The following is a 24,761-nucleotide window of genomic DNA, read 5'->3' on the forward strand; positions in this document are numbered from 1 at the left end:
ATGCAGACTGATAGGGCCCAGAACCTCTTTCTGTGCTGCACTATTCTGACTGAGGTTACAGAGGAACTCTGAAGGGGCTGAGGAGAACTCACAGTGGAGATCAGGGAGTAGGCGATTGGCAGTACATGAACAACATGGTGTGGAAGGTTGCATTGATGGGGTGCAGGCAATTGGGAAGTTCTTGGAGACAATGTGAGATTTAAGTGGTCAGAGACAGCGAAAGAAGTGGCATCTGTTAATGGGACTGGGTGAGCACAAAAGACTTTAAGGAAATGGGAACTCATCTTAAGGAAGGACAGTGGTTAAGGCACAAATGGACCAGGACTTGATATTCAGATTAAAGGTTTCTTCTGCAATTAGGGTATACACCATTTATAATCACGTGGGTACAGTAGAAAATTAGCTGAGTAGTGACAATCATGTTACACACATCATTGTCACTGTATTTGGCCATGTCACTGTATTTGGCCAATGGCATCTGCACAGAGCCATTGTGTGGAAGTGGGCATACCGAGAACCTGATCCGTTAGAAACTGAGCTTTTATTAAATTTTGTAATTCTATTAGGTAAGGCACCAAAACACGGAAATGTGATAGAATTTTCAGCTCAGCCTTTGTATTTTAGTCATCCCAAAGTGTGTCATTTCACACATTATTGTACTTTTTCTTAATCCAGTGGGTATCCAGCTACTTAACGAGTGTTCTTTGTGGAAGTTTTTCACATGATTCTCAAAAGCCCGTAAATATATAAATATTGTACCACTTTCATCAGTGAAGTTAGTCAGTGATGGTGAAATTTTAATAAATCCATTCGGGGTGCCATTGCTCATAGTCGTCATTGTGTTAAGGAGTTATACTGCATAGTAGCATGCCTTTTAACCACTTGTGCCTGCAAGCCAAGGTGCTTTCCTGAGTTGGCCCCATTTGCATGTATTTGGCCAATTTACCTCTTAAACCTTTCCTATCCATACACCTGTCCAAATGTGTTTTTTTTCAATGTTGTAATTAGAGCTGCAGATATCACTTCATTTGATAACTTTTCCCATGCACCCACTGTATAGAAAATTCTGTCTCTCTGGTCCCATATAAATTTTTCACCACTCATTTTAACTAATGTGCAGTAGTTTTAGACTCCCTTACTCTGGTGGATCATGGGGGTGAAAGATTGACCATCCATTTATATCTGCCCATTATGCTTTGTTAAATCTCTAAAGTTACCACTCAGCTCCTTCGCTCTATTGAAAACCTTGCCACCTTGCCTCTCCTTATCACTCAAGTCTTTCCATTCCACCCTCTCTAGCTTAATCACAGACTTTTCACATGATGGCAACCAGACATGCACACCATATTCTAGGTACAGCCTCAGCAATGTCTTGTGTTACTGCAATGTGATTTTCTAACTCTTGTGTTCTTCAGTATCTCATCCAATGAAAGGTGAGCGCGCCATGGCTACTTCACTGTCTTGTCTATTTGTGTCATCACCTTGGGGGATCACTAAGCTTGTGTCCCTTGCTGCTATCTATGACCCTCACCAGGGCTGTATTGTTCAATGTTTGCGCTGCTTTAATTTCCCACACTATTACACGTGAGGTGGTTTACCCAGTACCTCTCAGTTTTACCCTTTCTTAAGTGTGAGTAAATGTTGGCAAACTTCCATTTCTCAAGCGTGATTGGCATACAGTGAAAACAAAGATTGCAATAAATTGTGTTTATCTCTTCATTTAAACTGCTGAAACATTGAATCCAGAGCATAATTTACCAACTTTTATTAAAGCTAGCTCTTCGCTATTGATTACTCTCTCATCTGAACATACAAAATAGGAACAGGACTAGGCCATCTTGTCTCCTCGAGCCTATTCCGTCGTTCACTTTGATCATTACTAATCTGGCCATGGACTTGGCTCTATCTACATGCGTTTTCCCCATAATCCTTCATTCCTCTGTTAAGCAAAAACCTATCTAACTGCATCTCAAATATATTTAATGAGGCAGCCTCTACTGCTTCCCTTGGCAGAGAATTCAACAGATTCACTACTTGCTGGGGGAGGGAACCGTTTCTCCTCCTAAATCTATTCTGAATTCCAGTGAGTGTAGTCCCAAGTGACTCAATCTGTCCTCATAAACCAACTCCCTCATTTCCAGAATCTACCTGGTAAATCTCCTCTGACCTGCCTCCAAAGCCAGTATATCCTCAAAGCAGATTTTCTCTTGTTTGTGATATCCTTCCCCAAGTAAGGAAACCAGAGGTGCATACGGTACTCCAGGTATGACCACACCAGTATCCTGTACGGTTGTGGCATAATATCCCTGCTCTTAAATTCAGCCCCTCTTGCAATGAAGGCTGACATTCCATTTGCCGCCTTCATAACCTGTTACACCTGGAAACCAGTCTTATTTGTAACTGCTCTCTCCTGTCTTAGAATTTATCCATCTTGAACAACTGCTTTGTTTCCTCTAATATTTGCCAGAAGTGCATCCTTGCCCAGCAAAAGGAGGTGGGAAAATTGTACAATGTCCTTCGCTAGTATATCCCTGTTGCTTTGATTACCTCCCCTGTGAGAATTATCCAATGTTTGGAAACTTTTATCTTGAAATATCTTGCAAATGCCATGTTGTTTTATTCCAACTGTGTGACACCTCGGCAAACAACACAATCATACTTGATTTAAACTATGTTCTTTTCTCTGCCATCTTTTGACCTTATTAAAATTGTATTTATTACAGGTATCACGTTGGAGGAAGTGAAGGTCCCACAGCGTTAGTCGTCCATATGGTGCCTGAGTCAGTTTTGGCAGATGATGTTTATAAATCGTGGATGGCAAGGTGATTGAATTCTGTGAAGCTTGTTGCATAGTTGCAACTGCAGTGTTTATTATGTTGCTGAATGGAGTTGTTCAGTATAGAAATAAATATCAAGGCAGAAGTTGCCTTGGGGATGAACTGCTGAACTGAGCTTTTTATTTCCTCATTAAATTCTTCCCGTTAATAGTTAGGCCTGTTTAGACTATTACAATGTGTCAATAAATCTTGCATGTTTCCACCAGTATTATGTCATTGTTATTGTTTTGGATCTTGGAATATGAAGCTCAGTATATACAGTATTTTGTGTTAATAAGATATTGTGCTCAGTGTGGTAAGTATTTTATGTTTCAAAAGAATTGAACATGTGCGGTTACAAAGGGTGTTTCTGAAATGCTCATGGTGCAATGTGTTGATGAATTAGTGGCGATTTGGAATTTTTCTCCAGAAATACTGGTTTAAAAATGCTCGGTTTTGATTTGATGGTTTGGCTCAGTTAGTGAATTAACTTCAGAATTGCATGTTCAGATTTGAACTTGTCTGAAAGATTTGGTTGTAAATTGCATTGTAAATCAGGGGTTCTGAAATGGTTTTTATGCCATGGACCCATACTATTAACCGGGGTGGGGTGGGGGGTGTCCGTGGACCCCGGGTTGGGAACCCCTGTCTTGAAGGTAATATGGTACTGAGAAAGATGGTCAGTGACGCTATCTGTCTTTTATTGATTAACCTTCTATTGGATACTGTAGCTTGGAGTCTCAAGATGGCGCTCATGGAGTAAACCGCATCTAGGCTTTGCTCCAAACCTTTTACGTTTTTTTAACCTACAAACACCCCTTAAACTTATTTTAAAGGGGTCTAAACATATAGAATTTTTCTTTTTAAACTATTTGAATTATTCTCAACTTGCTGAAATGTCTAAAGCAAAAGAACCGAAACAGACGAAAGAACCGTTAACTTTAGAAGTAGTTGTGAAGTTTATAGAAGCTAAATTTGAAGATCTGGAGAGAAAATTACTTGGAAGATTTACACAGTATGACGAACGTTTGAAATCACTCGAAGAAAAGTTCCTGACCTTTTCACGGGAATCAAAAGAACAACAAGCAAGCATTTTGGTTCTTGAAGAAGCCGCTCGTAAGAAGGATCGTATAATCGAAAAAATGCAAGAAGAGCAAACTTCGACGATCCAACAGATGGATCGTTATAAAGTTAAAATTACTGATTTGGAAAATCGTTCTCGAAGACAAAATCTTCGGTTAATTGGGATCCCGGAAAAATTTGAAAGCGGTGATCTGACCGTTTTCTTCTCTAAATTTCTAGTGGATGTCCTGGGCGCAGAAGTCCTGGATAATCCCCCGATAATCGATCGGGCTCATCGGGTGTCCAGATTTCAGGCAGATTCAAGTCTGAAACCGCGGCACGTAATTCTTAGAATCCATTATCCTCATATCAAAGAACGTCTGATCCGTGCGGCTCGTAAAAAAGGTATGATAACCTATCAAAATTTTAATTTTCGCATTCTGGAGGACTATAGCCCGGAGGTATTACGGGCTAGGCTGGCTTTCAGATCGGTTATGCCGAATTTTCACCAGAAAGGCTACAAGCAAGCGTTGCTGTTTCCAGCACACCTGAGAGTCACCCTTCAAGATGGATCTTTTCAGCTGTTTAAATCGCCAGCGGATGCTCAAGGTTTCCTGGAACAATGACATTTGATCGGGCTGACCAATGTAATTTAGCCTATAGATTTGGATCTGTTATAGATTGACGTTTGGGGTTTTTTTTTGATACGGTTCACATGTATTTCTTACATACGGTTAAAGCTCTTTTTTTTTTACTGGGCTTATTCTGATTTTATATATTATTAATCGATTAGCGTTGAAAATGACCTATTAGGGTTATTTTTTTTTTCCTTTTTTAAATCGATATACGCTCTTTTTTTACACTTTTAGCATTTGAATATTAAGATTGGGAAAAAATAAAATGGCGTTTCTTCTTCCCGACAGACTCCAGTGTTTGTAGCGTCATAACTGTTTTGATGTGTTTGAAAGTTTTAAACTTTCATTTATTGTTTTAATTTTTTTTTGTTTATATACATTTATAACATTAATTTTATATTTTAACTTTTGCTATATCAACCCTTTTTTTATAATGTGGGTTGTTTGTATTTTTTTTAACTTTGTTACATTTGAGTTGCCGTCTTGAGACAAGGGGGTAATTTTAGTATTAGATCGCTCGCTTGCCTCTGGCTTTTTTCCTGGGGTTTTGAGGGTGGTGGGAGGGGGATTTTTCTTTTTTTTCTTTTTTTTGCTTGCTTTTTGCTTAGTTTTATTTCATGGGCTTATATGAAACTACAAAAATGGCTGCGGTGCTGTGACTTCCGGTTTCCCTTTGAACTTACTTCCCTCTTCCGGGTTCATGAGTTCACTTTTCTTTCAAACCTATATGTTAACTGTAATATATATTGTCAATATGGATAAGACTATTAACTTTGTTTCTTGGAATACTAATGGTTTAAATCATCCGATCAAACGGAAAAAAGTATTCAAAGTATTCCATAGAATGAATGCTAATGTTATTTTTGTACAAGAGACTCATGTAAGGAAGGTGGATAGTCAGAGGTTGTTTAGGTTTTGGAAGGGCCAACAGTATCACTCAAATTCGCAAGCCAAAGTGAGAGGTGTTTCTATTTTTATAGACTCATCAACTGCTTTTATACATCATGAAACAATTTCAGATCCGCAAGGTAGATTTTTGCTTATTACTGGTTTACTTTTTAATCAAAAAGTTGTTTTAGTTAATGTTTATGCTCCAAACATTGACTGTCCTGAATTTTTTAAATGCTTATTTACATCCTTTCCTAATCTGAATCAATATAGATTGATAATGGGCGGGGATTTTAATTGTTGTCTAAACCCTTTGATGGATAGATCCAAGCCCACTCAAACTTTTCCGAACAAATCGGCTTCTCTTATTAATTCTTTTATGATTGATTCAGCTATTTGTGAAATTTGGCGTTTTCTACACCCTAATGACAAAGAGTTCTCATATTTTTCCCATGTGCATCATAATTACTCAAGAATTGATTACTTTTTCATTGATCAGCATTTACTTATAGATGTTATGGATTGCAAATATGACTCTATTGCTATATCTGATCATGCACCTTTGAAGTTATCTATTAAGGTGACGGATTCATATATTAGTACTAAAGGTTGGAGGTTTAATCCTGTTTTACTGCAGGACTCTGACTTTGTTAACTTTATTAAACAGCAAATTGATTTGTTTTCCTCAATAAATTCTACAGTAGACATCTCTAGTGGAATTCTGTGGGATACTTTTAAGGCATATATTCGTGGACAGATTATTTCATATTCTGCCGGAGTTAGGAAACGAACTAATTCTAAAATATTAACATTAGTTGATAAAATTAAGGCAATTGATAAGATTTACTCATTGACCCCTAGTAAAGAACTTTATAAAGAAAGGGTGGAACTTCAAATGGAGCATAGTTTATTATTAACCTCCTCGATTGAAAGTCAGTTAATTAAATCGAAAGCTCAGTTTTATACATATGGAGATAAGTCTGGTAAACTACTAGCTAACCAATTGAAAATTGTTTCGGATAAGCGACAAATTACTAAGATTCGCAAACAAGATGGTACTTTGACGATTGATCATAAAGAGATAAATAAAGCCTTCCAAGATTTTTATAATTCCTTATATCAATCAGAATGTACTAAGGACTCTTCTATAATGAGTGAATTCTTAAGGAAATTGAATATTCCAAAAGTAACTGTTGAGGATAGTGCTTTTTTGGACACACCTATTACGGAGTCTGAAATAGAAAAGGCTATTTTCTTAATGAACTCAGGTAAAGCTTCGGGTCCAGATGGTTTTTCTGCAGAATTTTATAAATCCTTTTCTTCTATACTTTCTCCTTGGCTTTGTAAAATTCTTAAAGATGCATTAAGTATAGATAAACTACCACAATCTTTTTATGAAGCTTCTATTTCCTTAATTCTTAAAAAAGATAGAGACCCCACTGAATGTGCATTCTATCGGCCTATATCTTTGCTGAATACGGATTTTAAGATTTTTAGTAAAATTTTGGCTATTAGATTAGAAAATATATTGCCTCGGATTATTTCTGAGGATCAGACTGGATTTATTAAAAATCGCTATTCATCTTTTAACATTAGAAAATTAATTAATATTGCTTATACCTCTTCATCTAAAATCCCAGAATGTGTCATTTCCTTAGATGCCGAAAAAGCATTTGTTAGAGTCGAATGGTCATATTTATTTAATACTTTGCAACATTTTAATTTTAGTTCAAAATTTATATCATGGATTAAATTAATATATCAGAAACCTTTAGCTTCGGTCTTCACTAATAATCAAAGATCCCCTTTTTTTCAGTTATTTCGGGGTACAAGGCAAGGTTGTCCTTTAAGCCCTTTATTATTTGACATTGCTTTGGAACCCTTGGCTATAGCTATTCGTGAATCACCCAATATTTTAGGTATTACCCGTGGGGAGACGATGTATAAGGTATCATTATATGCGGATGATTTGTTATTATATATATCTGACCCTGAAAGATCTATTCCTGCTATTTCTTCTTTGCTTGCTCAATTTAGTAATTTTTCTGGATATAAATTGAATTTTAATAAGAGTGAACTTTTTCCATTAAATATGCATATTTCAATTTATAATCAGGTACCATATAGAATTGTTACAGACTATTTTACTTATTTAGGTATTAAAATTACTAAAAAACATAAAGATTTATTTAAAACTAATTTTTTGCCTTTAATAGATCAAATTAAGCAACTTGCTAATAGGTGGTCCCCACTATCTTTGTCTTTGGTAGGTAGAATTAATGCCATTAAGATGATGATACTACCTAAATTTCTATATCTATTTCAAGCATTACCAATTTTTATTCCTAAATCTTTTTTTGATATAGTTGATTCTAAAATATCTTCGTATTTGTGGCAGAACAAAAATCCTAGGTTAGGTAAAAAATATTTACAGAAGCCTAAGAAGGAGGGCGGTTTGGCTCTACCAAATTTAAGATTTTACTATTGGTCAGTTAATATACGGTATTTGATATTTTGGATACAAGAATCGACTACAGTTGCTGGCCCACAATGGGTAAATTTGGAATGTAAATCTGTGCAAGATTTCTCATTGATCTCAATCTTAGGATCTTCACTTCCTTTTTCGTTATTCAAAACGAATAAACAGATAACTAATCCTATAGTCAAGTATACATTACGAATCTGGTTTCAATTTCGTAAATTTTTTGGTTTGAATAAGTTTATGCTGTCAAGTCCTATAACATCTAATTACTTTTTTCGACCATCATCTATAGATCAAGCCTTTTTTTTATGGAAAACAAAAGGTATAACATGTTTTCGTGATCTGTTTTTGGATGATAACATTATGTCCTTTGAACAGTTATCTAATAAATATAATTTATCTAAAACCCATTTTTTTAGATATCTACAAGTTAGAAATTTTTTATATAATGAACTAAAGTCTTTTTCGAAAGAATGTCCATTGGACATTACAGAAAGAATTTTAGCTCTTAATCCCTGTCAAAAGGGCTTAGTAGCTATCATTTATAATATGATTATGAATGTACAACCAGATATATCAGAAAAAATTAAGAAGGAATGGCAGGAAGAACTGCATTGCCCTATATCTATTGAGCAATGGGAAAAAATTTTATTATTGGTAAACTCATCCTCTATCTGTGCTAAACATGCTCTAATACAATTTAAGGTTGTACATAGAGCTCACATGTCTAAAGATAAACTTGCTCGATTTTATTCTTATGTTAATCCAACCTGTGATAGATGTCATTCTGATATAGCTTCGTTGACTCATATGTTTTGGTCTTGTCCTTGTTTACAAAACTATTGGAAAGATATTTTTAATATTATTTCAAGAGTCTTAAATATTAATCTCCAACCACATCCTTTTACCGCAATTTTTGGTCTACCAATGATAGATAATAAGTGTTTATCCGCTTCATCCCAACGAATGATTGCATTTGTTACACTAATGGCTAGAAGATCTATTTTACTGAATTGGAAAGAAATTAACCCTCCAACTGTATTTCAGTGGTTTTCTCAAACTATTTCCTGTTTGAGTTTAGAAAAAATTAGAAGTGTGGTTTTTGATTCTTCAGTTAAATTTGAGGAAACTTGGAGACCATTTATTCAACATTTTCATATGAATTAAATGGTCTGATCCTGAACCTTATTGCTACTATCCTGAATTGTGTGGATGGAGGTTGGGAGTCATTGGCACTACTGTATGTATTTAACATTATGCGATTGCCCATGTTGGTTAGTTTTTTTTAGTTGTTTTTTTTTGGGGGGGTTTTCTCTTTTTTTTTCTCTTAATTCCTTTACATTATACTATGAGTTTGAGAGACTCTATGTATTGATTAATACATATTTGATTGTTAATTAATCTATTATGTACTCTCAAATGTTTTGTACTAATATTTTTCTTATGTTTTTCTTAAAAATTAATAAAAAGATTTGAAAAGAAAGGATACTGTAGCTTGAAAAAGAGCTGGAAATTTTTTAACCAGTATTGAGCAGCATACACAGAATGCTGGAAAAACTCAGCAAGTCAGGCTGCATCTGTGGAGTGAATAAATAGTTGACATAGCGGTTTGCGACCCTCCATCAGGAGTGAAATAGCAACTCTTCATTTCCCTCCATTGATGCTGTGTGACTTGCTGAGTTCCTGCAGCATTATGTGTGTTTCCTCGTGTTCTAGAATCTGCAGAGTGTCTTGTGCCTTTACCAGTATTCTTTGCCACCAAAATTACTTGAATCTGTTCTGTATGGATTCTGGTTAACTGTCATTGATTAGAGCGGTGTTCCACAGGGGCTGGTGTTGGGACCATTTTCTTTTCATGTTTTACGTCAGTGATTTGGATGGTGGATTTGATGGCTTGTGGCCATATTTGCAGATGATGCCAAGATAGATGGAGAGGCAGGCAGTTTGAGAAAGCAATGTATCTGAAAAGGTCTTTTGACAGATTAGGAGAATGGACAGTGAAGTGGAGATGGAATACAGTATAGGGAAGTGTTTGGTCAAGCATTTTGATAGAAGAATATAGAGTTAGGCCATTTTTCTAAAAGGAGCAAACTCAGAAATCAAGTGATGCAGAAGTACTTGGGAGTCAGTCAGTCCTCTTGCAAGATTTGCAGGTTTAGGCAGTGATGAGGAAGGCAAATGCAATGTTAGCATTCATTTAGAAGGGGTTAGAATGCAAAAACTAGAATGTGATGCTGAGACTTTTTAAGGCATTGGTCAGCCCACACAAAGTTTTGCGAGTACTTTTGGGCCCCCTTTTTTAAAAAAGGATGTGTTGGCATTGGAGAAGGTCCAGAGGAGGTTCACAAGAATTAATCTGGTTGGGGGATCTCATTGAAACCTATTGAGTATTGAAAGTAGTAGACAATGGATATGGATGGAATGTTTTCTGTAGTGGGGAAGTTCAGAATCAGAGGGCGAAGCCTCAGAATAGAAGGATGTCCCGTTAGATGAAGACTGGTTTTGGCGAGAGGGGTGGCAAATCTGTGGAATTCATTGCCGTAGAGGGGTGTGGGGGCAGTATATTTAAAGTGGCGGTTGATAGTTTCTGGATTATTAAGGGCTACAGAAGTTAAGGAGGCAAGACAGGAGAATGGTATTGAGAGGGATAGCAAATCAGCCACAATGGAATGGTGGAACAAATTTGATCCTATGTTTTCTGGTCTTGTGGGCTAACATTTTCTTCTTGTTTGTGGGATCTTGCTGTACCTGTATCACTATGTTTGCATGGAATTGGTCTAATGTGAAAACATGCTGTGCAGTATTTGGAACTTGAGTCTTTTTTTTGGTCAGTGGTTCTGTATATTATGAATTTGGTTCCAGCACTTGCATTATATCATAGCCATTCAGCTTTTGTGATTGTGCGTGTTTCTTTCCCATGGTCATTTCAACCTCTTGTACTTTAATCTAACCACAGGTTTGGGCCCACCACAGAGCATCTAATCCTCAATGAAAATAATCAAACAATCCACAATTTGCGCAGCCATAAGATCCAGACGCAGCTAAACCTTATTCATTCGGAGATCTTCCCCCTACTGAAAACCTTCCAGACCAAGGTAGGGGTCTGTTTTATCACTTGATTGACATAGCTCCTTGCAGTGGTGCTACTCTGCTTTACAAAGTGGCTGAAATATTCGTGTAGTTTCTTTAGGGAGATCTTACAGTTGTGAAAGATGAAAAGAATCAGGTTTGCTATCACTGACGTACAAATTTCACAACCTTTGTCAGTGATAAACTGGATTCCAATTTTGAACACGAGTTTATATCAGTAATGCGAGCCTAGAAGCAAATAATGTCAAACTTAGAGTAGAGAGAGGGGATTTAAAATCAGCATGGGGAATTGTAACTAAATTAGGAAATAATATCTTGATTTAAATATTGCTGTGGTTTGCTTGAGCAACATAATGGCAGATATGGTTGAAATGAAAAAGTATGATATTGACGTTCACCAAACTGGAACAGATTATTTACTTCAATAGACCATCTCAATGACTCATTTAATAGGAATGAAATGTCATTAGCACAATCTACTAAACAACTGTTGTGAGTACACCAAGTTTCCAGAGTTTTAGAGGCATGTCTTTTTGGCATATGCCTTTTAAAAAATCTTTATTATAGGCAATTTTTCCATTAATGAGAAGACGTATTATAACAAATCCTTGCACAATATCCAGAATGGCAATCAGAAAAATTGCAGCAGAGCAGACATAAAGTGTCTCTGTTTTTGTGAGTGCTGCCTGTTTCCATTTAAAAAAAAATCCACTCCTGATTTGCGTAGGTCACTGGACCAGGGACTGAATGTTATTTTTATCAGCATTGGCCCATGTTGCTCTGCTTTTGATATTAATTCTGTAAAGTTCAAAGAACCAAATTTGATAAGAGAAGTTAAGTGAGGAAAGTGCTCTATCATTCTTCCAGCTTGTGAAGCTGAGGATGACTCTCTCACAGTTTTTACTAACTGCTCACACTAAAAATATCCAAAAATATTTTGGACAATCTACGTTGGAGCCAGAATGTGTGGTGACATTCACAGGCTATCCATAGCACATCCTTAGGCTGTGTTGGTTGTTAACGCAAATGGTGCATTTCACTGAATGTTTCAATGTACATGTGATAAATAAATGAATTTAAATCTGAATGCTGTCACTGACCTTTTCATGCCATTCTAATTCGAAACCAAATGAAACAATAATGAATGAGCAGAGTTAACTTCCTTGTAGTTTCAGGATGACTCTTCCACTCTCTCTGTGCCTGCTGTTCGAGGTCACTGCCTGCTGAAGTATCAACTAAAACCCAAATTTGAATGGCAAAGGTCAGTTCATGTAAGTGAGGTATATTTACTCTGGTTGTTCACCAGAATTGATGATGTATGAACGTAATGTACAATCTGTTGAAAACCAGTGACTTCTGATTAACAATTGTCTGTGTATCTAAATCAGACACCAATATATCTTAAGCAGAATACCAAAGGAGCAATTTAATTAAAGAGTGGCTAAAATTTTGGACTGAGGGCCATGTGTAGTGAGGGGAGGAGCACTGATAGAATATAGCAGAGGCTAGACAACTGCATGAGGGAGAAAGGAATGGAAGGTTGTAACAAAGTAGTTAGAGCAATAGTGGAGCATGTTTTATGCTATTCCTTCTATCTAATGCATTTTGTAACAATAGTAAACAATGTGGCTCATCATGTTGTGCTCGTTCTTTGTTAGAACGACCTAAACTTTAAATCACTGCACTGGTTTCTTCTAACTTCCTGTATGTTCCTTTAAGAAATGCAAAACAGGAGAAAACTTAATGCAATGACTTCTGTACAAGTAAATCCAATCAATAACTTGAGAATTAAGTTAGCAAAGGATGAATGTAACTACCAGCCAGTGCTTTCAAATAACTGATAGATTGCATGGGATCTGAAGAATGTGACTGGTTGTGCCTAAGTATTAGATTGCATTGAATCCAGGTTGAAGTGAATTATGCACAATGGATTCTATCTTGACTGGTTGAAGTTAATTTGGGTGTAGTTTGGCCAAATGTGGATCCATTTGGGGTTGAGAAAGAAAATAAATTAGCCATGATCAAATGGTGGAGTCAGCTCAATGGGTAAATGGCCTAATTCTGCTCCTGTATCCTATGGTATAACTGGTTAAGTTTAACAAAGCAGTATACTGAGTTGAGTTCATTGTTAAGGATCACTAATATTGCTTCGACTGAAATCTTTTGGTTTGCTTTACCATTGTTAGTCAATCTCTGATCAGTTTTCCTTTTTAACTCTGGAGACATTAGTATTTATGTGATTCCATCTTCATTCTTGAGAACTGCAATCATTATTTCCCTAAAATAAAATATTGCAGGTACTGGAAATCTGAGTTGTGAACAGAAAGCATTGGAAATGCTCAGCAGGTCAGCAGTATGCGGTGAAAGAGAAACTGAGTTAATGCTTCATTTTGTTTCGTCAGTTCTAAAGAAACAACATGAACCTGAAGTTTTAATACTGTATCTCTTTTCTTGTAGTCTTTTATAGTTCCTCTCCAGAAGTTGAGCTTTCTTCCAGAAATTATAGCTAGATTTTTTACCCATAAAACTATAAGATGAAATGTAAAAAAGAATGTTTACTTTATATTTGTGTCCAGGTACAGATCAAATATTAAAGCTCTCATTGGTAAAGTGATGTATTATTCTCATGTGTGGTAAGATATAGTGAAAAAACTTTATTTTGCTTGTCATCTATAAAGATAATTTTAAAACATAAGTATATTGAGGTTCTTTAAAAGGAAAAACAATAGCAAAATTCAGAATATAATTCAGTTACGGAAAATGTGCAGTACAGGTCAATGTAAGGGCCATGATGAGGTAGATTGTGAGGTAAAGAGTTCAACTTTATTTTGAAAGAGGTTTGTCCTGTTGTATTATAACAGCAGTACAGAAGCTGTCATTGAACCTGTTGGTGTGTGTTTTCAGCTTTTTGTTTTGCCTACCCGATAGAAAGGGGGAGAAGAGTGAATGAGAGGATGGGAGGGGTCTATGACTATGCTGGCTGCTTTCCCAAGACAGTGAGCATTGTAGATTTGAGGCCATGGAGGGGTGCAGGTATTAGCATCCCAGGCTGCTAACACCTTGTATAAATGTTAATCCTTATTCCTCGACTTGCCAAAATTCTTACTGCAGATTCTGTGTTTTACAAGGAATCTACATTATGGGCTGAGATGTACAGGTGAGAATGGCCATTTTGCAAGATGGCATCTTAGGCACCATATATTTTTCCTACTCAGCTGTCAGAGATTCGGTGTGTGATTATTCATTGTCTTCCATGCTGGTTTCACAGCATCGAAGAGGATTAGGATTATTGCAAATCTTGGCCTGTGCCTAGTGAGGGATGAAGAGAGCAGTTAATTGGAAATAAAGGAGCGGCAAAGAACCCACTTCTATTCTGGTATTGAGACAAATACGTGATGTGATCTTGGTTCAATAATAAGGAATATAAAATGTTGGCCTGTCTTTGTTTCTGACCAGGCTTTATAATGGGAATGCTGTGTGCCAGCAGGAGATCATTTCTGTCCTGGAGAGTTAGCCAATGAGGATGGGGACTAAATGTTCTCATGTTGAGATCCCAAGTTATCTGTATGTGTGTCTCGACCCATTGAGTGTGCTCTTGTCATTCCATTATCGCTGATTTATTACCGTTCTCAATCCCATTCGCCTACCTCCTCCTGTAACCCTTACTAATCGAGAACCAACCACCCTCTGCTTTACCCAATAACTTGGCCTCCACAGTGAGCTGTGACAATGAATTGCACAGTTTCACCACCCTCTGGCTAAAGAAATCTGTTCTAAATGGGCATCCTTTTATTCTGAGACTGTGCCCTCCGGTCCTGGACTGCCTCACTATAGGCAACATCCTCATTCTCTCCACGCTCAAGCAGTCTAGGCCTTTCAATATTCAAATGGTTTCAATGAGATTCCCCCCTCATTCTTCTAAGCTCCAGCAAGTACAGGCTCTGAACCATCACACGCGCCTCAAAGTTAACCCTTTCATTCCCTGAATAAGTCTCACGAACCTCTGGACCCTCTTCAATGCCAACTCATCCATCCCTAGATAACACAGGTTGGGTTGTGTTCACCTTTTTAAGCAGCTGTGTGACACAGCTATCCTGCACTTGGTTATGAATTTAAACACTATTTTGGGAGCAGGTTTGTGGATTGTAGCCTGTTGTCAGAGAGTAGGATTATTGAGTCTGTGGATTGAAGGGACTATTTCTGTGTTGTACCTCTGTCTCTTTGACATTGCTGCAGAAGATGAAAAGAGTTGCCAGCTTAGTACAGTCCATGATCCAAATGGTGATTGAGATTTTTTGTTTTCTTCCACGTTGGACTATGGGGAGAATAAAATGTGATGACTGTAGATTATGCTAGTTGGTGGGGGGGGGGTACAGACTGGGTGCTCTAAATGACCATTTTCTGTGCTCTGACTACTTAGTTTTAAGTAACACTTTATCAACTTTGCTCAAGCAGGGATGCTGTAGTTGATGCTGATACAGAAGAATTTATTAAAGAAGCGATGGAAATCCCAGGCTTTAGGGAGGAAGTTGAAGAATGTAAACAAGTATTGGCTGCAAACCCTGCTCTCCCATCAGGTAAACCATTGCAAACATTGGGCTACTTTTAATTGGTAAAGAAAGTGTCTGGTTTAAAATGTTTGTCCTTGTTTTTTTTTTTAAAGCTGGTGTTTTGTTCCTAATCTGGGCTGTACCTGAACTGTGTTGGACTAATGAAATGCTTAGTTAGCTGCCTTAATGTTTCTCCATCTTCAGATCAGATTAAATGATCTTGTTTTTAGGCTAGCTCATTTGCTTTTGATCTAGGAAAGCAACTGCAATTCTTAAACAATATTAGCAAGTGCTACTTTCTCAAGAATAAAATTAGGTTTTCCTGGTGTATTGCGAACTCTTCTCAGGATTGGTTTTCCCGTTCTGCTGGTAGTTTCTCCCTACCCCTTGCAGGAAACTTGGCTGTTGAGACAAGATGGAGGATGTTATTTTAAAAATTTAGAATAACTGCAGAGGTTGTACTACTTTCTAAAGTTTCTGCTGACCAAACTGCTGGGCTGCTGTAACACTGCTACTCAAGTTGTAACACTACCACACAACTTCAGGGCATGAGCTAATTTTTTTTTAAAAAAAGTAAAAGTAAAATATATGATCAGAGTGCATACATGTCATAGCTACAACCCTGAGCTTTTTTTTTCTGCAGGCATACTCAACAAATCTATAGAATAGTAACCATAAACAGGATCAATAAAAGAGCAAGAGCATAGAAGACAACAAATTGCACAAATGTAAATATAAATAAATTGCAATAAATAATTAGTTTAGCCAGAGGGTGGTAAATCTGTGAAATTTGTTGCCATGAGCAGCTATGGAGGCTAAGTCATTGGGTGCATTGAGGCAAAGATAGAATGGTTCTTGATGGTTCGTTAACATTCTTCAAAAATGTTTCCCGATCCTGCCCTCTCCTCACCCTAAGTATTTCTGCATTTCCTGTTCATAAGATCAGAAGAGCATAGTGGCACAGCTGTAGAGTTTAGTCCTGACCTCGTGCCTTTGTGGAGTTCAACATTCATCCTGGGACTATACTAGTGTCTTCCAATTGCTCCTGCTTCCTCCCATGCCTCAAAGATGTGTGCGTTGGTATGTTAATTAGCCACAGAAAATTGCCTCTACTGTAAAGTGGGTGGTAGAGTTAGTGATCTGTGCAGACTCAGTGGACTGAAGATGCTGTACATCTGTGTCTCTTTGGGGAGATGACTTTACAGGGAAAGTTAACAGGAATAGGATTATTTGGTGAGCTGACACAGACCTGATGACTGAATGACAGCCTTGTAAGAATATAAGGAAATATTTTAAATATTTGCCATTTGCATTGTTAGTATTGTGTTATGGGTTTACATTATGATCTTCTTGTTATGTATATTTAAAAGAAAACGTGTTTTGTAAGTTCAGATTCACTGGCCATAGATACAGGGTTGAGTTATCTTTGACTTGTATTACCAGGGCATATGGAGAAATACCCAGAAGTAGTCTTTCTTGGAACTGGTTCTGCGATCCCGATGAAGATTCGAAACGTTAGCTCCATCATTCTAAATGTAGAGTAAGTCTCTTTTTATTAATTGTGGAGCCTTTATTCAAAAGTAATGTCAGTATAGAAGGAGGCTTTCTGTGTGAATTGACAAGATTCGCATTTATGCTTTGCATTTCATGTTTTAATTTCTCAACTTTTAAGCCAGGTTTTAATGATTTTTCTGGTGATCTCCTAATGCAGCTTGGTGCTAAATTTTATTTGGTGTGTGAGTTGGTTGAGGATGTTTTGTTTTCTTAAAGGCACTATTTAGTACATTCACACTTCTGAATTTTCAAAATAATATGTTGTTTGTCCACACTATGGACTTTGCTTTAAATTAATCCAGTGCAGTTTTTCATTGAAAATTTTTTTTTATTTTTACTGGTGATCTGAAGAAAACTGTACAAAGTTAAGCCATTTCTCTGGAAAAATATAAGAAGAGGAAAGCAATTGTGGTAATGTTATAGGAATCTACCACTCTTAGTGACTTTTGTTTTACGCTGTTATTAGCTCTACACGATCTATATTGTTGGACTGTGGTGAAGGTACCTTTGGACAACTCTGTCGCCATTACGGTAATGATGTGGACAGGGTCCTCTGTAATCTGTCAATCATCTTTGTGTCCCACATGCATGCTGATCATCACACAGTGAGTACCTTTAATTCCACGTATTTAATGTTCAAGTTCTGTAGAATTATTCCACCCCTGCACCTTCCCCCCACCTCCACACACATCTTAAGAAGTATCAACACTTAAAACAGGGGTTCTTAACTTTTCTTAATGCCATGGACAAATACCATTAAGCAAGGAGTCAATGGAGCCCAGGTTGGGAACCCCTGACTTAAGTATTTAAGTGAACACTTGAAGTCTATGGGCGGTGTGCTGGAAAATGGGATTAATGTGGGTCAGTACTCCATGGCCAGCATGAGAACCCGTTTGCATGTTGTATGATTATTTCTCCATTCTATTCTTTGAGCTTTTAATGTACAAGATGCCCACTTAAATAGTTATGTGAGCTTGGCAATAAAGTGAATATGTTGTTGAGTTTGGGATGTAGTAGCTCGGATTAGGACCATTACTGGCACATATGATATTCCTATGATTGATTTATTTTGAAAAGGAGACCACTACTGATGAGATGCAAGTAAATGCTTCACCGGAATATTTGTCATTGCAATGGCAATCACAAAGGGTGTAATTCCCAATAAATTCCTTTTGTCTGTTATTTATATTAAATTCCTGCATAGATTGTATGTGGTTGTGGACATTCTATATATGAACATAAATTGAGTTGAAGTACATTTTGAAGTTGTAGTTGTGTAATTCCAGTGCACTTGTTTCAATATATTGTTTCCATAGTAACATCTTAATGTGTTGCAGGGCTTAATAAATATATTGTTGGAACGGGAAAGGGCTCTGGTAAGTTGAAGTAATCATTTTAATATTGCATTTTTAATATCTTAACACATGCACAACTGAAGATTGAGTAAGAATGAATGTTGGAACTGGTTCGGCAGCACCTATGGGGAGAGAAAATGTTTTGGGTTGATGATCTCTCAATGGAGATCATCAAGATTGGTTTTAAGATTCAGAGTGTTGTGGAAGTGGGGAAGAGAGAACCATAGAAAAGGCTGTAATAGGTGTTAAAGAGAGGGAGAGAGAAAGTCAAAGGGTGATAGTATGAGTGAATTAAAGTCCTTAAGGGTGAGTGAAGAAACAGGTCATTCTGGAGATGAGTGATGAATGCTGAATAATCACCCGAAACTCTCAGATGGAAAATCTAAAATAAAAATGTTAATGATATTGCTTATCTGAAATATTGGAATTGATGTTGAATCCAGAAGGCCATAATGTTTCTGGTCTGAGCTGAGCTGGGTCTTGTACTGAAATTTTGATAAGTACTGGAGGCACAAGATGAAAATCAAACTGGGAGACTGGAGTCATGGAGCCATGTTCTCAGACTGGATGTATTGCCAATGTTGTATGAGAAATCACACTGAGTGCTGTATATGAAATTGACTTAAGTATCTCCTTAATGAAAAGAAACTTGATCTCCTTTGGGGCGGAGAGAGAAGAAGTAAGATGACAATTCCTATGTGGGAAGGAGAATTTGTGTTAGATGGGGAGTGAATCAGAACATCCTGGATGACACAGACCCTCAAGAGTTTTGAAGGAAGTAGAGCCCAATACTGGCATTGCATTAGAGGTGAAGGAAGTTGAGGTGGATGAGTGCAAAATGAGAGGAATGTGGTGAGCAGATGTGTGAGAAGTGGACTGGAAATGAGTGACCACCCTGTTGACAGTGATGGAAGGGTTCCATAGTTGAGGGAAAAAAATCACTCGATGGGATTGTCAGGACGGAGGTTTACAGAGTGGAGTTCATGTGGGTGGTGAGTGAGGGGAGAGGTTGGTGAGTTGGAGTCCATAGACCTTTTGTGGTTGCTTGTTGGCTTGTTCTTGAAATGGAGGTGGTGCTTAAAGTAGCTGGAATAGACTTGAGCCCATATCATTACTGGTCATGTGTATGTCCTTAAGACATTAGGTAAGCAGGTAACTTGCTCTCAGTGTACAATATCGATTCAAAGTGCTGCTGTGTTCATTACAAGCTTTGGTGCACTAAAATAAATCAGAGGGATGACAAACTGTGTTCTTACAATTAAATTCTCTGATGTCTATTGTAATGCATTCCAATACTTCCAAACATTGAGTCACCTGTTCTTTTCACAAAAGTGGCATGATACTTTGTATTTTTAATTTCTCAAGTCTACATATATTTGTTACTGTAACAGTTTATCATTTTACTAGTTGTTTATTTGACACATTCCTAACTGTGTACTTGAATCATTTGGGAAGTTCTGATGCTGGGAATAATCCATTAGGAAATTTGTGCCAATATATTCATGATTCTGATGGTTCTCATTCATCTGTACATTCTTTTGTCTTCTGAGGCCAATCTTGATGTGTATGCTCAGTCAATATATAGGGCTTGTTCTTTGAGTCTTGCTCAGTATTAATCTTGAATGGCTGTGTAACTCTAACCGTCACAATGGTGTCATGTGAGTTATCACCAGTGTTCTTTGCCATCTGATTTGTCCTGAGCAAATCTTTGCAGCTGCTTTCATAGGACCAATAATTTAAGGAACTGAATTTACAGAAGTACAGCTGCAATTATAAGTGGCACACCAAAGAAGGTCTGTCAGAAATTGTACTGTGCAAGCTCTAGCTAACCCAGTCTTCCAATACCATTTTCCTGTAATCCTGGATTCAGGATCTAGTGGCCACACTTTCATACGAATCTCCCAGAATAAAAATGCCTGAATCCTTTGGTACCTTCAAGCAATGATTATGAAACCCATAGCCTTTGTTTCTCTATTTTCTGGTCACTCTTTATTTGAAATGTTTCTGTCAAATCTTCGTTGAAGTGAGAACAGCCCCAGTTTCTGGTCTGTCTCTCGTTAATTGACTTCCTTGTTTTTTGCTGCAGTTTGGTGCTATCAGTAGTGAGGTTTGTGTGGATTCGAAGTTCCAAACTGACTGCAGCATAAGTAACATACACAATGCTGGAGGAACTCAGCAGACCATGGAGCATCAATGGAAAAAAAGTAGTACTGTTGACGTTTTGGTCTGAAGCCCTTCGGCAGCACAAGTATTATTTTTCCTAATTAGTTTAACTGTTTAATAAATTTAACAATCTTACCCAAGAAGTTGTTTAAGTATGAAATATCAAGTGTTGATTGAGGAATGGAAGACACAAAAAGTCAGGCCAAATTCCTTAAGCTAGTGCAAGCACTCATTCTGAACCCAAGTGCTTCATGAGTATGTATACAAATATAGCACATGTAGGTGGGACCCCTTGGGCTTCCATTAGGTAGCCAGGTTCTACATCAGCAAACTTTGAAAGTATTCATGTACTCCCAAGTTTCTGTCACTGTTTTAATGATCCCATTTCTGAGTTCTGGGAATAGTTTCTGCATGCTCTCCCTTATCCAACAGTAGCTGATGACCACTACCCACCCTGATTCCTAAGCCTTTGTTTCTTCGCATTGCTGCCACCCTGAGATATTGTCAGCTTACAATTATTTCATTTTGATCCTAGTTGCCATCTCTTCTGTTTTCAGGCTGCTCTGGGTGAGGCGTTTAGCCCAGTTATACTTGTGGGCCCGACACAGATCATGAACTGGTTGAAACAGTACCATGATCATTGCCAGGAGATCCTACACCATATCAAGTGAGTTTGTTTTTGGAGAATAAACATGTTTACTGAGCTTTTCTTTAGAAGTTGGGATAGGTCAGTGGTTATGCGAGGGTGAGGAATAAGGGACAGAAAAATAGCTCAATGCTTTCCTTCTGCAAAGGGAGGGAGAAGCAAAGCAATGTGGAACAATTAAATGTCATTCTTAATCTTTGCTTAGGCCCTCATTCCTGATGAAATATTCTGAACTGTAGCCATCGCCTTTGCTCACATAATCTTATTATGGAAGTGACCACACTTGGGAATGGTCTTCCCTGGTTGAAGTAGACTTTAAGGTCCTGGAGTTGTGAAAGATGCTATCTAAATAAAAATCTTTATATATGTAGCAGTTGTCCAGGTTTATTGCTTATGTGAGTCAAAAATTTTGGTGCATCATGTTTTCAACATTTAAATTGTATTGAGTGTAACTTTTGATTACCTGTGCTACCTTTAACGAGACTTGTGATTTTCATTATGAGATAATTGATCGTCCCTTGAGAAGTTCTCTCTCAAGATTTAATTAATGCCCATAAGGACACTTACAGTTTTCCAGAAAGTAAATGTGGTACTTTATCAATCATTGGTATTATCTTCATCTGAGAAATGGATGATTGAGATAGGGTGTAGTAAGCACATCACTTTCTGCCTGGTGCATGTCCTCAAATAGTGTTGTATACAGAGCACATCCTCATCTCATCAATCACAGGTATTCCTGGCATTAGAACATTTCAAATCATATAACATTCTAATGTTTTTATAAAAAGTTGGGTGTTGGGGTCAGCAGGAGATGCTCATGGAGTGAGCACTGTTTCAGATTCGCTCCAAAACCTTTACTTTTTTTAACCTATGATCACCCTTATTTAACTTATTTTTACCTACACCAAAAGATTCTTGCTACTTTTTTGGACTTATCTTTAAGAGTTTATTGTGAATTTTTGAAGAAATGAATACAGAAATGGCTCTTAGATCTAAAGGGCGAGAACCTGGGAAGGATCCTAACGGGAATGAGAAGAAGAAGCAGACTGATCCTAAGCGCACTGAATTGACTTGTGAAATGTTATTGGAGGTTTTAAATCAAAAATTTGAAGAACGACAAATTTTTAAACAAGATATAAAGGCTTTTCAAGATTATATGGATAAGATGGATTCAGTAGTTAACCAGCAGCAAGTTCTAATCGCAACTCTGCAAGAGGACGCTCGGAAGCGAGACTTGATAATTGAAAAACTGGAGCAGAACTTATTTTCGACAATTAAACAGGTGGAAACACTTAAAGCCAAGAGTGTCAACTTTGAGAATCGGTCCAGAAGACAGAACTTACGCATACTTGGTCTCCCGGAAGGTATTGAACAAGGGGACCCCTCGAAGTACTTTGCTCAACTTTTAAAGGATGCGTTCCCTTCTGTATTCCCAGACAGTCCTCCGTTACTCGATCGCGCTCACAGAATTATGCATCAATCACCAAGTGCTTCAGCTAAACCACCGGTTGTAATTGTCCGATTTCACTATGTGCATGTTAAAGAGCAACTTATTCGTGTGGCTCGGCGTGTAGGGATGATCACATTTCAGGATCACAATTTTCGATTAGTAGAAGATTTTAGTCCAGAAGTAATGAAGGCAAGGCTTCTTTTTAAACCTCTGATGTCTGAATGTTAAGAGAAAAATCTAAAACCTGCACTCTTATACCCTGCGAAGCTCAGAATATCGCCTCCAAATGCACCACAGCGTGTTTTTCTTTCTACATCTGAAGCGAGAAACTTTCTGAATGAGAACTTCCCTACTGCTACGGACACTCATTTGTAATAAATGAGTGATTTTGATCGTGCAAGATGGTTTGTATTTCCAAAACCAGATTTTGTTTCTGGCTATTGGTGTAGGTTTACTCTATATTTTATACTCTAGTTAAAGTTTTTTTTGATATACTAATCTTTTTATTTTACTTACTTTAACCACTGTACTTTATCTTTGGTCATTATTATTAATCCTTCGAAGGTGAATTTTTTTTTTACTTAAGATGGCGGTTTCTTTAAAATATTTCTGGCTTTTTTTTTGATTTCGCCTTTTTTTTCTCTCGTCTTTTTCCTATAATGCATCTCTTATCACAGTTTAAATTTTTTTTTGGCTTGTTTGGGTTTTAACCCGATTTATAAGTTACTAGTGATAATATTCTTTTTGTTTTTTTTTACTACCAATTATATTAAGAAGTTTGGTTTTAGTATAGTGATTATTATTTCTTTAGAGTTTGGGTGGATCTTTTTTTTAATCCTTTATATATGGAGTTGCCTTCTGATATGGGGGTAGATTTAGTTTCATCTTCCTTTTTCCCAGCCTATCTCTGGCTGGGGTGGTCTTTTTTTTTCCTCTTGGGTGGGGGGGGTGGGAGGTCTTTTTCTAAATCTTATATTTCTTATATCAGTTTTTTTTAGTTTTTTCATTTGGGCTGATTTTAAACTACAAAAATGTCCGAAATGTCGTCACTTCCGGGTCCGCCCCTTATTTTTGTTCCTCTTCCGGGTGCATGAGTTCATAATTTGGTTAACCCTTTATATACCAAAGGGTTGATTTCAGAAATATGGGTCAGACCATTAATTTTGTCTCTTGGAATACTAATGGCTTAAACCATCCGATTAAACGGAAAAAGATTTTCAAAGTATTCCAAAGACTTAATGCTCATATTATTTTTGTACAAGAAACTCATGTGAGGAAAGAGGACAATTATTGCTTTTTTAGGTTTTGGAGGGGTCAACAGTATCATTCGAATTCGAATGCCAAAGTAAAGGGAGTTTCAATTTTTATTGACTCTATTGCATTTGTCCAACATGATATCTTTTCGGATCCGAATGGTAGATTTTTGTTAATTACTGGCTTACTTTTTAACAAAAAGGTTGCTATGGTTAATGTTTATGCTCCAAATGTGGATTGTCCCGATTTTTTTAAGTCCTTATTTACTTCTCTACCTAATCTAAATGAATATAAGTTAATAATGGGTGGTGACTTTAATTGTTTAAATCCTTTGATGGACAAATCTATATCTACTCAGACTTTACCTAATAAGTCGGCCACTTGTATTAACTCTTTTTTGACTGATAATGGAATTTTTGATATTTGGAGATTTCGGCATTCTAAGGACAAAGAGTTTTCATTTTTCTCACATGTTTATCATTCCTACTCGAGAATTGATTATTTTTTTATTGACTCTTGTTTTATTCCATCGGTAATTGGTTGTAATTATGATATTATAGCCATCTCTGACCATGCTCCATTAAAACTTCCTATTAAATTTACGGATACAGCTTCTAGTGCTAGACAATGGCGATTTGATTCTACCTTACTGCAAGATCCGGATTTTATTACATTTATGAAGGAACAGATCGATTTCTTCTTTTCAACTAATTCCACGGATGATATTTCTTGCGGAACACTTTGGGACACTTTTAAAGCATATATACGTGGACAGATTATCTCCTACTCTGTTGGTCTGAGAAAACGCATTAAGAA

At 37.1% G+C, this 24,761-nt stretch overlaps 1 protein-coding gene across 1 annotated transcript in view; it reads left to right on the forward strand.

Annotated features, from left to right (window-relative positions):
* Positions 1-24,761, forward strand: part of elac2 (elaC ribonuclease Z 2) — a 71,006-nt gene that overhangs the window by 22,293 nt on the left and 23,952 nt on the right. Inside the window, exons 12-19 of the mRNA XM_073025876.1 lie at positions 2,724-2,822; positions 10,840-10,978; positions 12,143-12,234; positions 15,429-15,550; positions 16,967-17,063; positions 17,544-17,682; positions 18,415-18,453; positions 21,153-21,262. Coding sequence (XP_072881977.1) covers positions 2,724-2,822; positions 10,840-10,978; positions 12,143-12,234; positions 15,429-15,550; positions 16,967-17,063; positions 17,544-17,682; positions 18,415-18,453; positions 21,153-21,262 — 837 coding nt within the window. The remainder of the gene's footprint in view (positions 1-2,723; positions 2,823-10,839; positions 10,979-12,142; positions 12,235-15,428; positions 15,551-16,966; positions 17,064-17,543; positions 17,683-18,414; positions 18,454-21,152; positions 21,263-24,761) is intronic.

The sequence above is a fragment of the Hemitrygon akajei genome, chromosome 22 (genome assembly GCF_048418815.1).
Source record: "Hemitrygon akajei chromosome 22, sHemAka1.3, whole genome shotgun sequence".
Taxonomy (NCBI): domain Eukaryota; kingdom Metazoa; phylum Chordata; class Chondrichthyes; order Myliobatiformes; family Dasyatidae; genus Hemitrygon; species Hemitrygon akajei.